Source organism: Diadema setosum, chromosome 4, assembly GCF_964275005.1.
Source record: "Diadema setosum chromosome 4, eeDiaSeto1, whole genome shotgun sequence".
In the NCBI taxonomy this organism is placed as follows: Eukaryota; Metazoa; Echinodermata; class Echinoidea; order Diadematoida; family Diadematidae; genus Diadema; species Diadema setosum.
Genome location: NC_092688.1, coordinates 6,109,036 through 6,124,076, shown reverse-complemented (window position 1 = coordinate 6,124,076; position 15,041 = coordinate 6,109,036). Strand labels below are relative to the sequence as shown.

Here is a 15,041-nt window from a genome sequence, read left to right as displayed (position 1 = left end):
GGTGGAAAAAAGGCGAAAATTTATCACCGATATTATTTTCGTTGTATTTAAACGATTTTTCGTCATTTCTGTCTCAGAGATACCCTGGCCTGGATTCTCTTTCGCCAGGTATCAATGAAACGTGTTCTACCGAAGAAGTGAATATGTTTGTTGATTTATTCACATTACTATATGCAGATGATACGATTGTGTTGGCTGAAAATGCTGAGGAACTCCAGTTAGCTCTTGATGTGTTATTTGATTATTGCCATTTGTGGCATCTGACCGTTAATACTGCTAAGACTAAGATAGTTATTTTTCCCCTGGAAAAGTTAGAACAGCTCCTACCTTTCTTTTCGGAGATGACAAAATTTGTGTCTGCGATGATTATGTTTACTTAGGAACGACGTTCAATTATAATAATAATCTTAAGAAAGCTATAAACAAACAAGTAACCCAAGCCAAAAGAGCGTTGTATTCCATGAAAAGTAAAATTTTACCTCTCCTCCTTCCAATCGACGTAAAACTAGAGCAATTTGAACATTTGATCATGCCTATTTTGCTTTACGGCAGTGAAATTTGGGGTTTTGAAGACCTCGCCCAAATTGAAACTTTCTTTTGTAGATATTGCAAGGAACTTCTTGGATTACATAAGCGAACTCCGAATTGATATGGTTTACGGAGAAATAGGTAAAGATAGATTACAAAAAACAGTGACCCTTCGGATGTTAATGTTTTGGTTTAAACTTGTTAACAGTTTTTTATGTCAAAGATAGCGCACGTTTTGTATAATTTTCAATATGTTTTATCGGCGAGGCAAGAAAATTCGATGACATGGGTAATTAGGATAAAAGAAATATCTAACAACTTAGGTCTAACTGCAATTTGGAACAGCCAAGCATCACATCTCACTTTAGCTGGCTTCAAAAGTTTAGTTAGTACCAGATTAAATTATATAAACAAGAGTGACATAGCAATCTAGACAAAAATTCTCAATGTTTAAATTATCGAATTTTTAAGCAGGATCTTCATTTTGAAAAGTATTTTCGACACCTTAATGATTCACAGGCAAAAAATCTATGTAAATTCCGTTGCGCTAATCATAAACAGCAAACTGTCAATTGTTTCTGGCAGATACAATCAGATTCCAAGAAACGAAAAATTTTGTACCCATTGTAATGAAAAGAAAATTGGTGATGAATTTCACTACCTTTTTCAGTGTAGACTCTTTAATGAACAACGAAAGAAATACTTTAAAAAATATTACTGCGTTTCCTAATTCATTCTTGTTCACTTAGCGTATGAATTCATTTCCATTATGTCTTTACGTTTTTCTTTTTTCTGTTTCTATTTTTTTTCCTGAACCAAAAGTCACTCTTATATCTTTTGTTAATTCACCAGTCTTGTGTCCTTCTCACTCTCCCTCTTCACCTCCATATCCCTTCTCTCTCTCTCCTCTCTCTCTCTCGTCATATTTCCCTTTCTTTGTTTTGTTTTGGGGTTTTTTTTTTCACCATCGTGTATATGAAGGGTTTGTTTGCAAAAACAGATAAGTCCATTTTTGAAGATTTTGAAGTACGAGCTCTGTCATAAAGTACAAAATAATACCTTTTAAATGATATATTGGTCACTACATATAAAGGTATATTTTTGAAGTTATGGTCAAAAGAAGCAAAAAATGTCTTATTATTCTCTTTATTTTTCTTGACCTTTAATCGCAAATATCTCCATTTGGCAAATATGGACTTATCGGTTTTTGCAAACAAACTCTTCATATATTGTATATTTCTGTACATTTTCTTTTCTTTTCATCAATCGCATTTCATTCTTATATTTTTTTATAGTTGTTTTGTACACTTTTCAGAGTTATTTGCAATTATTATTTATTGATATTATAATGTGCTATATGTTTTTCATTGGACTCCGATACCCAGAGTTTGGGTTGTGAGTAAATAAACTTTCAAACTTTCAAACTTTAACCGCGCGCACAAAGGAATTTTCGCGCTGACATTTTCATCTTATTCAGCACGTAAAAAAAAAAAAAAAAAACAACAACAACAACAACAACAACAACAACAAAACCGCATGCACAAAGGGATTATGGACTAGAGCACTCACATTACAAAAATGTCAACAGAAGACCAAGCATATTGAATTTTAAATCAGTTTATCTATGGTTTCATTTTGTAAAAGGAGAAAAATACTTTTTTAAACAGAAAATGGACACGACTCTAAGTACTAGTAATCTGACAGCAAAATAAACTGACCCTCGCAAAGTCGAGAGAGAGAGAGCAGAGAGGGGTTAAGTTCTGAACACAATCTAATCAACAAAACTTTTTGATACGAGTAGATAAATCCCCACATAAAAGGGGTGACGTGGTAATATTCTTTTGATGTCAAATGCATTATTTTTTATATAAATTTTTATCATACATTCCTTCAATATTAATGTTTCGAATTAAAATTTGTTTCTTCCATCATAAGGCCATACTGCCGAGTCTCTCGTGATCATGATTAGAAATGCAACATAAAGGTTCAGTTTAGGGAACCGTGATTTAAAATATGTTCAAGATATCACTTTCGATGCATAATAATATTATGTGTAGGTTTGTTGTATTTTCGCAATAAAGCCAAAGGGGATATCAATATTTTTTCTCAATAAACCATAACTGTATACCGTCTAGGCTATTCTATCCCTAACTCATGTGAGCGCGATAAAGTCTTAGGCTTGTCAGCTGAAGAAACCCGGAAATGGCAGCATAAGTTGCGGGTCTTCCCCCTTTTAAGCTGATGAAACCCGGAGTGCCCCCCCCCCCCCCCCCCACACACACACACTTTTGAAAACGTGGCGCCGGCGGTGCAAGATGATACAAGATACAAGAAAACAGACGCTGAAGTTCCTGGCTGGATCTGGATCTGGATCACTGGATCTGGCAGTGATGAATATGTAGGCCTATGATGACAAAACTCTGAATAGAGATCACTTACTAGTAGCATTGTCACTGTTGACTGTGATGTGATGTGATTATTTGTCATTACATCAAAGAAAGACTGCCGTGAATAGTCCATGTTATATTAGGTCCATGCTAGGACCTTCCAGTGTTGAAGCAGGGAGGTGGGACCACCTCCCTGATTGAAGTGCCTGTTTGTTTGGTGTTTGTTTTTTTCAATCGCAATCTTCGTTTTCTGTTTCTTTCCCCAAAGTATACCAAGAAATGTTTCATCGTCGTCGTTATCATGACCACCACCATCATCATTATCGATTATTACCATCTCAATCACTGCCTGCCAATCTCCCGTCCCGGTCACTGACTTCAACCACCCCCACCACCACCGCGAATACCACCACCACCACCATCACCACATAATCCGTCCAACGTCACTGGTCTTATCCGCCATGTGATCATCGCAGAAAACCAACAACAGGGGGGCAATTATGAAGCATTTTGGTCGGATATTTTTTTTCTGACAAACTGTTTTAAGCTACTGAAGTCCTTGCATCTGATTGGCTGAGGGCAAATTTGTCCGACATAATACTTGTCGGACAAAATGCTTCATGAAATGCCCCCAGGACTGTGTCGAGTAGTATAGTATACACAAGATCCTGTCCTGTGATAAGATGTAGCAACAAACAACGTAGAGGGAGCAATGCCGCTTTACTTTTGGGATGACAGTAATTATAGTGTTTGGCAAAGTGTAATACTCATATATACACTAAGTAATATCTGAGTGTATTATCTCTTTGGGTCCGTATTGCCAAGAGGAGGTATTAATATCTTCTTGGTATAGCAGTGATATTGCCACCATTATAGGAACGCGGTTTGTGACATACATCGCATAGTATTAATAACGCCAGTGTAATAAATTGTGAAATCCCAGTGATTTTTGTCTATGAAGACATCGATATCAAAATGAGGTATACACATCCTGCACTGCGATATCATCTGACGCAATGATAATGTTCAGTGCGTCAGTTTGTAATCAGTGTAACCATTATCATCTCGCTGACGTGTTGTCGGGCTTGCAGGAACAGTTACGACATAATCAATCTGTTACATAATAACTGTGTATTGCGAATCATCATCCCCTAAAAAAGAAGTAAAATAACCGTATATCCCTGTTCTATTCACAATGAGTAATGGAAACTAGGGTATACTGGAAACTAAAAGAAAAGCAGTGGGGGTTTATTTCTGTGTCTCTTGATCTATGATACAATATTACCATATTGGCTTTGTTATACATCAGTCAATGTTCAGTGTTCACTTTAGTAATTTTTCTCATTTATTTATTTATCTTTTATTGTCATTATTTTTTTTTTTTGGGGGGGGGGAGGGGGAAGCATAATCACAAGTTCTGCTTTTAGCTTCCCCTCCATTTCCAACATTGCGCAGTAAATAGCATGTTTATAGGCCTTAACGTTTTTCTATTTCTTCCTCAATTCATGGTGTTTTTTTAAATAATATTTAGACGTATTGACAATATGTATTTTATTTTTAGATTATTGTTTTTCCCCCGTGATAAGTTTGAACACTGTCATACTCTCTTGAAAATTAAATTAACGAAATGAAAAGAATTTCATTTTCAGGCAACTTAAGAGGAGATATCTAATCTTTGTAAAGGAACAGTTGGATCGAATTATATACAATATCATACTCTGGATCCTTTTTTTCTAAGCCCATTGTCAGTGATTGGACGGGTGAATCAGGCATCATTATCAATGGTACGCATCAGGTACAATACCACAATGAGTATCACCGATAAGCTTCTGAGAACAAGGAGGCCACAAACTTGCGTCAAATTCATTTATATCACTCATTGCTCAACTATGGTAGAAGAATTAATAGTGATTTTACTCAGAGGATGTCCCATTGCATTCATTCCCTGCATCACTCACCGTCATTTTTTTCCCAAGATTAAATTGTTTTAAAGTTGTAAATAGGCCATTAAATCTTCGTTTTTTGTTTTGTTTTGTTTTGGTTTTTTTTTTTTTTTTTGGGGGGGGGGGGTTATTCATACTATAGTCCTTCAAAATAAAGGACAAATTTTGTTTAGTTTTGTTTTGCTTGTAACCAGCACTCCAATGATGCAAAAAACTTGGCTTGATGAAAAGCTTCTCAGTCATTCATTTTGATTAAAAACAAGATGTACTGCGAGAGAGTTGTTGTCTCTCATGTGCAAATATCAGAGATCTTTATATACTTTTCACACTTTTTTACTTCACAAGTTCTTTACCTTACTTTCCTTTACTCTGTTTTTGTTGAGAATATTCTTAATAAGCAACTCTTGCCAACAATGGACATTTAGTTGTTTACTACTAAACGATAATTCGACGAAATTATTATTGTTACTTTAAAATCGACTGATTTTTTTGAACTATTTGATGAGCTTTATATGAATTAATTATAATCCCCAACGACAAAGGAGAAGAACAAAGGCAGAATTAAGTAGAAGAAGACGAAGAATTAAGAAGAAAAAGAAGGAGGAAGTGCTGAAGATGAAGAAATGAAAAAGAGGAAGAAGATTTGTGAAGAAGCAGAAGGAGAAGAAGAAGATGAGGAGGAGGAAGAAGAAGGAGAAGGACAAGGATCGAGAAGGGGAAGAGGTCGAAGGAAGAGGAAAAGGATGGGCTCAGATGCACTTTTTGGGTCCTTTGGGATACTGTAGCTCAAGAAAACGAAGCCCTGCTTTTCATCAGTACGTTCGCACGCACATACGCACACCATAGAAATGACGAACGAAGATCGCAGTTCGTAATATTTCAGTACATATAAATTGCGCCGCAGTAACGCAGCACGCGCGCACTTAATCGTATGTATTAACCGCCGCCATATTCAAGGAGGAGGAAGAAGTAGGATTCGAAAATTCTCCAAAGTTAAATCCAGCTCATCCAAGACCATCGTAACATCTTATGCCAGAAATCCAACATCAATACTTATTGGATAGACATATCTAATGGCTGAGGCGGAGAAAGTAAACGTAGACAATATAATAACACGGCTATTGGAAGGTATGTATCGCTAGTCGTTCCCGATTATTTTCGATTTTGTTGCTGGGGAGCCGGTGCTGAGACCGGCCGAATATCCAATCGCATTCAATGGTTGACGAGTTTGTGTTGATTGTTAGAATACTCTACCCATTAAAGTGACAAGTTAGACCGACAAGATTTTAATGTTCATTGCAATTTTCCGTGCCCATATGTGGCAACAAGACTGAGAGGGACACATAAACTGTTTAACTGGTTTGACGTCTGGCATTTAGATTGTTCCCGACGTCATATTCTTTTCGACATTCATTACCCAACAACCGAAGAGGACGTAGAAACTAGAGGCAGAGCCCCATTCATTTTCATTCATTGAGGGAAGTAAGGTTCGGCATAGGCCTACGCACGGCGTTAGATTAATTTGAATAGGGTTGGGTTGTAGGAGAGTGGATCGTATCACCAGACGCTTTTTTTTTTTTTTTTCATGGCTCTGAATTTCGTACTGAGAGGATGAAATTTGGGCCAAAAATTGCCCCAGTTATTCACGAAGTCCTGAAAATTATGAATTCAGCAAAATCACGAAAATTATTCTGATTTTTTTTTTTTTTAAAAATAGAACGTAACATTCATCTTGTTCATAGGGCGCCTACCGATAGCGCGATGCGCTTTGTCATCCCCTTCAAAATTCACGCACAAGTCGCGAATTCACAAGTCATCTTTGTTGACCAAGGTCTCTAGGTTTTCTATGCATTTGCAGAGCATCAAACTAGATCCTACTGCAAATTAAAACATTTTTTTTTTCCCCTAGAGAAATCTAGGCCTACCATATTATTTTCGATACATAGATCTATATCACGAAAGTCACATTTTGGTTGCAAAAGCGCTAGCATTTTCAAATAAACATACGACTACCAGATGCGTTCAGTGCGTGTTGGGCAGTGGGCGTGGGCAAACGTAGGGCGCGTGTTTGGTCGAAAAGTGGACCCACAATTTTGTTTGGCTTAGAATCACCTTTCTGGCATTTTCGCGGGTTCATCCCGGGAACAAATCCCCATAAATTTGGTATCATGTGAAAGCTTGTGGTGGTCTGACTCTCAATTGAGTCTCATTCTTCTCATCCTAGGCCGAGTTCAGATATCAAGACATATTGCTACGTAAATTCAGATTTAAGCCTAAACATTGCTATAACTCAGCTGTTCTGTCCGACTATGAAACTGGCCAGGCTGGTGTAACTGTTAGGAGGATTCAACGGTGCTGAATCCAAAAATAGCATTGGTTTTTCGCTTAGTCAGTAGGAATTATAGGATGAACCTGCGAAATAGCGATTAAGATACCCTGTCAGCGTAGTAACAGCATCAGCGAACTAAGCGAGGCGGGGCCTACAACTTAAAAAATTTTGTACAAGTCTTAGACACGTAGTTACACGCCATGACTTGTGGTTACGGCGCGCACTTACGCGGAGCTCCAGAACAGTCAAGTCGGTTTTGCATGCATGGGTACAATATTTTCCCAGCTAACCGTAAGTGCAGTACGGTAGTTAGCGCGATAGTGCAGTACCATGCAAATATGTATTGCTGGCATGCATGTATTACTGTATGACATCACAGAGAAAACCAGTGCGTGCGAGTGCAAGTACAAGTGCGTGCCGCGGGATTGAAGCAGGCCTCGCACAGCTAGCTGGGTAGGTGTGTGCTAGCTGACAAGGATGCGCGCTTAGCCTTAGAAACACGCGCGCTTTGAATGTGATAAACGCAGTGAATAGCTCCGCCCACTGGAGTGCGCTTGACAGTGAATTTTCATTACGCTCGCGACCCACTTTTTCGCCAAGGTTTTAACAGCATGAGGATGAAAAATACCCTGTTTTTATTTGCTCATAACTTCACCATTATTTATGATTATGGTGAGAAATTTTGCACATGTATTATGTTAACTATGGACATTATGGATATGTATGTTTTTGTGTGAAATGACGTGTATTTCTCCAATTACAAAAAATCTACCAGACGCCCTACTAGGAAGGATTGTAGACCCTATAGATTAGATCTAGCGGACCCAGTTTGCAGCAGGTTAAGGCCTTTTCTTCAAGGGTATGTTCTAGTAGTATTCTGGTAAAACGGGCAACAGAAATTAATTTTTTTTTTTTTTTTTTTTTATTGGAAGAGGTAGGCCTACCGAAAAGGCCTCTTGACACTGCATCACAATTTTGTGTGGTGGACAATTACCCTACTCCCTATCTAGCCATAATAATCAATTTTCTGCAGAAAATTTGCAACCACCAAGAGGACCCAGTTTGCAGCAGGGGGTTCCAGTTTGCAGCACCCCACACAAAAATGTCCCCTGATTTCTTCAAACATTAAAATTTTGCAGAAACCAAATATTTTTTGATGGTCCAACTAGTTTTCAGCTTGTTAGAACACTTTATTTGGATTCATTATCTCGATCCTTCACGATTTCATAGTTTTTCAAGATCGCATGTATTTCATCAATTTCCACCCATTTTGACATGTAAAATAGCACTATGTGTGTAAATCCCAGAGGGGTGCCGCAAACCGAACCCATCCCCGACATTTTGGTCACTGTTGCAATCCTCGAAACTGACAAAGGAAATGAATTTTAGAATATTTAACACAGTTACACACAGAATCCTTATCATGCCAGGCCTCTTTTCGTAGTAAGATTTTGTATAAAGATACAAACAAGGGATGGTTGCCTAGCAACAGAACAAAATCTTAACGTTTTGTTAAGTCATACTATGTCATGCTGTTTTTAAAAACAGCATGACACAGACAGTTTGAATTAGAATTATGAAGGCCATCATCCAAGTTATTTCATGATTCTGGTATCAAAAGAAAGCTCTCCAGTTGCTCTTCAAATAAAACAATTTAAAAGAAAAAATACCCTTATACTTTTGAAGATATGGTTAGATATTCCTAGGGGTGCCGCAAACTGGACCACTGCAGCAAACTGGTGCCCCGACTCTAGACTTCGACGGGTCTCCAAAAACTTGTCTTTTAGTGCGGTGAAATATCGCATTATAATTCCGGACACGATTTTCGTAGTAGAATAATCGATGTCTTAAGCATTGATTCTCGCATTAGAATCACAATTCACACCCACGATTAATCGTACAGCAAAAATGCCATGGTTCGCCCTCCCTCGCCGTGCCAAAATTCAACTGCACACAAACGCATGTAGGTTTTACATGTAGCAGGTGGTCGAATTTTGGACGGCGTCATGGTCGAATCTTGGGCAGCTTGCCGTACACAGTCCACATTTTTACCGAGCGGACAGCACAGAAAATATCAGAAAAGGAGGCTTAAATTTCATATTTTACGGTAAAATGTCTAACATGAATATTCCAAACAGTTCACACATTAAAATCTTATAGATTGACATCTTTTTTTAAATTTGAGGTGAAATGTGAATTTCTTACTAAGAATCTTTGGGTTTTTTCATTTTTGTGTTGCTTTTTTTGTGATTTTGGTCCATACAAAGCTTTGTGAGGATGAGGCTAGTCTACAAAGTCCTGGGCGCATTGAATGTCATTGGTACGCAGAAATGTGCGCATCTGGAATTACCATGCTGTCTGGTAATATAAACTAATACCATACATAACTAGATACATACTGGTGAAGTCTGCATACTGGCAAGTATACCCCAGCGGCTCGGGTAGAAAAGACTTTAGCGACCATGGCGACATAGTCCACTACATACCGGTAGTCATAGTACATCATACGCCCTTCCAACCTTGGCTTTTCCTTGTCACTAAAACTAAAAGGACTTCACATATCTCAAATTGAGGTTCAAAGATTACAAAATTTAGTAATAATCTAGTAAGACCCCTTCATTAAATGTGAAAATCAGTGTACAACTGTACGTTTGCAACTGAAAATCAATGTACGTTGCTAGTGTACATTCGCACCTGTTTGTCAAATGATCTCCAAGCATGCACAAACTCACCCTTGTTATTCAGTAACCGAAAATACTTGCATCAGTCTCCAAGTTGAATAGACGTTGAGTTTTAACACTTACAAGTGTCAGAAAATCATTGGAAAATCTTGATCTCTTGAAATGCTGCTCTGTACACAATCACAGTACGAATACGTTCAGCGCATGCTAAGGGTCGATCATTTGGTCTGAATGTAGCTACACAGCGGCTTTTTAGCTCACTTCGGCTCAGGGGGGCCCAGAGGGGCCCAACCCCCCCCCCCCCCCCAAATTAAGGAATCTTCAAAAATCTTCTTCTCTAGAACCAGAAATGATAGAGCTAAGTTAATACTATGAATTAGTACATTGATGACTGTAGTTTCAAGTTTGTTCATGGCGGAATCAGGGGTGCCCACTTGCGACCCAGGGGAGGGGTCCTAATGGGGCCCAAATTGTCATCTTTTTCTTGAAAATGCCATTATGAATTTCCACCAAAGTTGGCAGGTAGCATCCCTAGGGGGAAAGAATCTCATTCCCATCAAATGGGCACCATGCCCTACCTGGGGGCCCCAGGGGGCCTAAATTTGGACCGAAATTGTAAATTTTCATCTTTTTCTTGAAAACTCTATCACTAATTTTCACCAAACTTGGCAGGTACATTGTAGCATCCCTATAGGGGGATAGAATCTCAATTCCATCAATTGGGCACCGTGCCCCACCTGGGGGCCCCAGGGGCCCAACCTGGGAGGCCCCAGGGCCCCTCCCTCCTGTAAGGAATCTTTACAGATTTTCTCTAGAACTGGAAGTGATTGAGCTAAGTTAATACAATGAGTCAGTATATTGATTACTGTTGTTTCAAGTCTGTTAATGGGAGAATCAGGGGTGCCCTCCCTACCCCCACCCCCTTGGGACCCAAGGAAGCGGGATGGGATGGGGGGGGGGGGGGTCCAAATGCCGGCCTAAATTTTCATCTTTTTGCTGAAAACAACATAATGGATTTTCACCAAACTTGTCAAGTACTGTAGCATTCCCATAGGCATAAGATCTCAAAGTGTTTGAATGGGCACCATACTTTCCTTGGGGGCCCCAGGGGGTCCAAACCTCCTAAATTAATGAATATTAAATAATATTTTTCTCTAGTTCTAATCAAAAGTGATAGGGCTTTAAGTCTTTTTTCCCAAGCTGCATAATCCAACATTCTATAAAGTACAGTGTACTTGGCAGGTATTTTTACCAGTGTGATGGAATATGTAAATGGACACTTATGCCCCCATTCTCAAAGTTACCCCACCATAAGTTTCCAATGTTCTCAGGTAAGAGTCAGCAAGAATGCATGAAAGGTGAACTTGCGATAATCAGGTGAGCGCGTGATCCACGGGTCTCTTGTTTCTATAGTGGTGTTGAAAAGCTAAAATTGTTTTTCTCTTTTCCTCGGCCGTGTCTTGCGTTAGCGGTTGTAGCTTCAAAGCGGTGAGGGCGTGCATGAGTGTGTGCTGCCACTTACAATGTGTATATCTTTCTCTTTCTTTTCTATCTTTTCTTCTTTCATTTTCAGGTAGAATCTACACCTAAATTTCCCTTTCCTCCCTATCAATCATTTCTTTGTGGTTTTCCTCTTGTCTACCTTTCTCAATTTCCTATTTAACTGTACTTTCTACCTAATTGTTCTGTGTTTCCTTCATGGGTTATTTTCTCCCTCCAACTACAAGGGTCTTTCCTTTCTGTCCTCTCCAATATCATTTTGTGTGTATGTGTCGTTCTAATGAATCCTTGTCTTCATTTCCTTTCAACCCGTACAATTCTTTCTTTCCTTCCTGATCATCTTTGCTTTCATCCTGTTTTGGTTCATTTCTAATTCTATTATTCTACCAAGTGCTTTTCTGTTTTCAGTCTGTACTTTTCTCTTCAATGCTTTCCTCTTTTCTTTTCAAGCTTTTCCATCTCTCCCTTGTTCTCCTCTGTAATGCAAGTTTCTCTTCTTTCTTTCCTTCCATTATCTTTAAGTTAACTCTCTATTTTGTAAACCTCTTGTTTCATTTTTCCAGGGTTTTTTTTGTTTTAATATCTTTTCTTTCATTTCCTTTTCCCTCTTTTCCCAGCCATTTTAAAGGCTTTATATTCTTTCACCCTTTTCTTATAACCACATTTTTCATAATCTTCTTTCATGCACACACACACACACACCCTCACTTTTTTGTTCTTAAGAAAAAAGAAATAAATCATTTATTGATGAATTTGTGTTTAAAGGGATCATATAGTTTTGGTTGAGACCTAATTTCAGGTTCTAACTTTTTTCGGTGAGATAATGAGAAACCTCAATGAAACATGAAAGAGCATATGTAATTCTATGAGGAATTCAACGTTTATTTGATGAAGATTGGTTGTGAAATGGATGAGATACCCAAAAAAGAGCGATTCTAATAAAGTGTGGGACCCACACTTCATTACGATCGCTTTGTTTTACTTTGTTTTTGGATGTTTCAGTAATTGTAAACCTGATTTTCATCAAATAAACTTTGAATTCCTCTTAAAATGGTATGCTCTGTACTATATCATAAGTGTTTTCTTGGTATCTCGCAAAAAGTTAAAAGCCCAATTCTCATCTCCACCAATACTGTACCATCCCTTTAAAAAAGAAAGAAATATACAACTGTATATATTGAATAGTTAACTGTTTCACACTTTCATTTAGCCTGTCAATAGTTCATTTACACATTTACCTCCTAACCAATGTGAATTTGGAGGAAAAACTCTAAATTTTGACCATTCCCAGGTCTTGTTTCAGTCCTAGTTTCTTATTTTTCTTGATGATATTGCAATGCACTCCTTTGGGAACTGCCCTTTCCTACAGTACTTTAGAGCCAAATCATCCCTTTTATCTCACCTGAGCCAAAGGCTCAAGTGAGCTATTGTGCTTGCTCGTTGACCCCTGTTACATCGGTACGAAAAAGCAGAGCTGGGGCCGGCTTCAGCTTGGCTTTTTCCTATGTGTAAATGGTCACACAAAAGTGGGGCCCGGCTTCAGCTTGGCTTTTTCTTATGTGTATATGGTCACACAAAAGTGACTAAAGTAAAGTATCAAAGCCAAATTCACAGAGCGAAATATTTGTTTACTTAAAGGGCGCTCGTACGGCAGAGTAGGGGAAGGTGACGTGAGGCCGGCCCATGTGTAAACAGGATCCATGAGGAGGGCCGTCGCTTGAGCCGCCCCCAAAGCCGATGTGTAAATGGTCCACAAAGTGGCCTTGGGCTGGCCTTGGGCTGGCCTTGGGCCGGCCATGAAAAGCAGCCCTCGGGCCGCCTTTCATGTTTAACAAGGGTCCTAGTCCGACGTCTAGCTGGCATCTTCCCTCATGCGTCGTCTGTCGTTCGATGTGCGTCATGCATAAACTTATTACATTTTCATCTTCTTCTTAAAAACTTATGACAGATTTTCACCAAACTTGGCAGGTAGCATCCCTAGGGGGATAGGATATCAATTTGTTCAAATGGGCAGCATGCTTCTGAAAGGGGGGGGGGGGTGGGGCATGGCAGATCCAGGGGTGCTCCCCTTGGGGGTGGGGGTGTCCAAATGGGGGCCTACGTTATAATTTGCACATTTCCATTTTCTTCTTGAAAACCTAATGATCAGTAAGGGGATAGGATCACAATTTGTTCAAATGAGCACCATGTTCTTGATTTCTCCCACGGGTCCCACCCATCCCCCCCCCCCCCCCAAAAAAAAAAGAAGGAGTCTTTTATAATCTTCTCAAGAACCAAAAGTGGTGTAGAGCTACATACAAGTTAATACTATGAGTAAGTACATTGATGACTGTAGTTTGTTCATGGGAGATCCAGAGGTCCCCAGGTGTAATGGACATGCAATGGATGAATGCCATTCCTTTAAAGGGAAGGTAAACCCAAAGAGCAATGTGGATTGAGTGAAAGCAGCAACATTAGTAGAACACATCAGTGAAAGTTTGAAGAAAATCGGACAATCGATGCAAAAGTTATGAATTTTTAAAGTTTTGGTGTTGGAACCGCTGGATGAGGAGACTACTAGAGGATATGACGTATGAGTGGACAACAATACAAAGAAAATATAAAGGATATTCAACAAAAATTCACTTTTCTAGAATTATGAAAGAGCAGTGGACCAACCGCTTTCAGAAAGCAGGGGGAATAATTGCTACCCTTAACATATGTCAATATCAAGTTGATGGAATTTGTAATTTTCATGAAAAATTGATTTTTGTAGTATTTTCTTTATATTTGCTTGATATTGTAGTCCACTCATACGTCATAACCTCTAGTAGTCTCCTCATCCAGCGGTTCCAACACCAAAACTTTAAAAATTCATAACTTTTGCATCGATTGTCCGATTTTCTTCAAACTTTCACTGATGTGTTCTACTAATGTTGCTGCTTTCACTCAATCCACATTGTTCTTGGGGTTTATCTTCCCTTTAAGTTTTACTTGCAGCCTAAAAGTGGCTTTACAGCTCCCAACAGTGTTTTTAAGTATAGGGCAGTTGCAAGGAACAAAAATTGCAGTTAACAGGGTTCGAAATTGGCGGTGGTCCGCTGGCCATTGGCCACCCAAAATCATGTCGGACTAGCTAAAAATCATAAAATTCTGAAGTTACTAGTCCGTCTGGCTAGCCAAAATATTGCTTCAGTATCAAAATTGATTCTAAGTAGTCCGCCTGGCTAGTTAAAAAAAAAGTTAACTGCAACCCCTGCAGTACATGGAGTCAACATGAAGGAGCCACTTCAGTAAATGCGTGTTCATCCAAAATCTGGTCCCCTCTTTTGAGTGACTTTTATAGCAGCAACTCAATTTCCCGCTTCCATCCTGAAAATATTGCAAGGAAGTCTCAACTTCTCTGATTGGCAGTTCTATTTTGAGGGGCAAAATGGGTTGGGCATGCAAGACACATGATGGCAGTGAGGATGACAGTCAAGCTCTTTTCTTGGCCGTAGTCCTGGCTGGTTCATGGCCATGATATGTTGCAAGCAAGTCCCAGTTTATATATGTGACCAATGTTTACACTGTATTACCGTGTGTGACATTTAAGAAATATATAAAAAAAAAATAAAAAAAATAATATTTTGTATGTACACTTGGGGTGGGGGATAGCCAACTGTACAAAATTACAACCTTTAAAGATTTTTTT

At 38.9% G+C, this 15,041-nt stretch overlaps 1 protein-coding gene across 1 annotated transcript in view; it reads left to right on the top strand.

The window, feature by feature from the left end:
* The first annotated feature begins 5,801 nt into the window (after nt 1–5,801).
* Nucleotides 5,802–15,041, top strand: part of LOC140227533 (serine/threonine-protein phosphatase PP1-gamma catalytic subunit B) — a 45,573-nt gene continuing 36,333 nt past the window's right edge. The window contains exon 1 of the mRNA XM_072307934.1: nt 5,802–5,986. Coding sequence (XP_072164035.1) covers nt 5,932–5,986 — 55 coding nt within the window. The 5' untranslated portion in view covers nt 5,802–5,931. The remainder of the gene's footprint in view (nt 5,987–15,041) is intronic.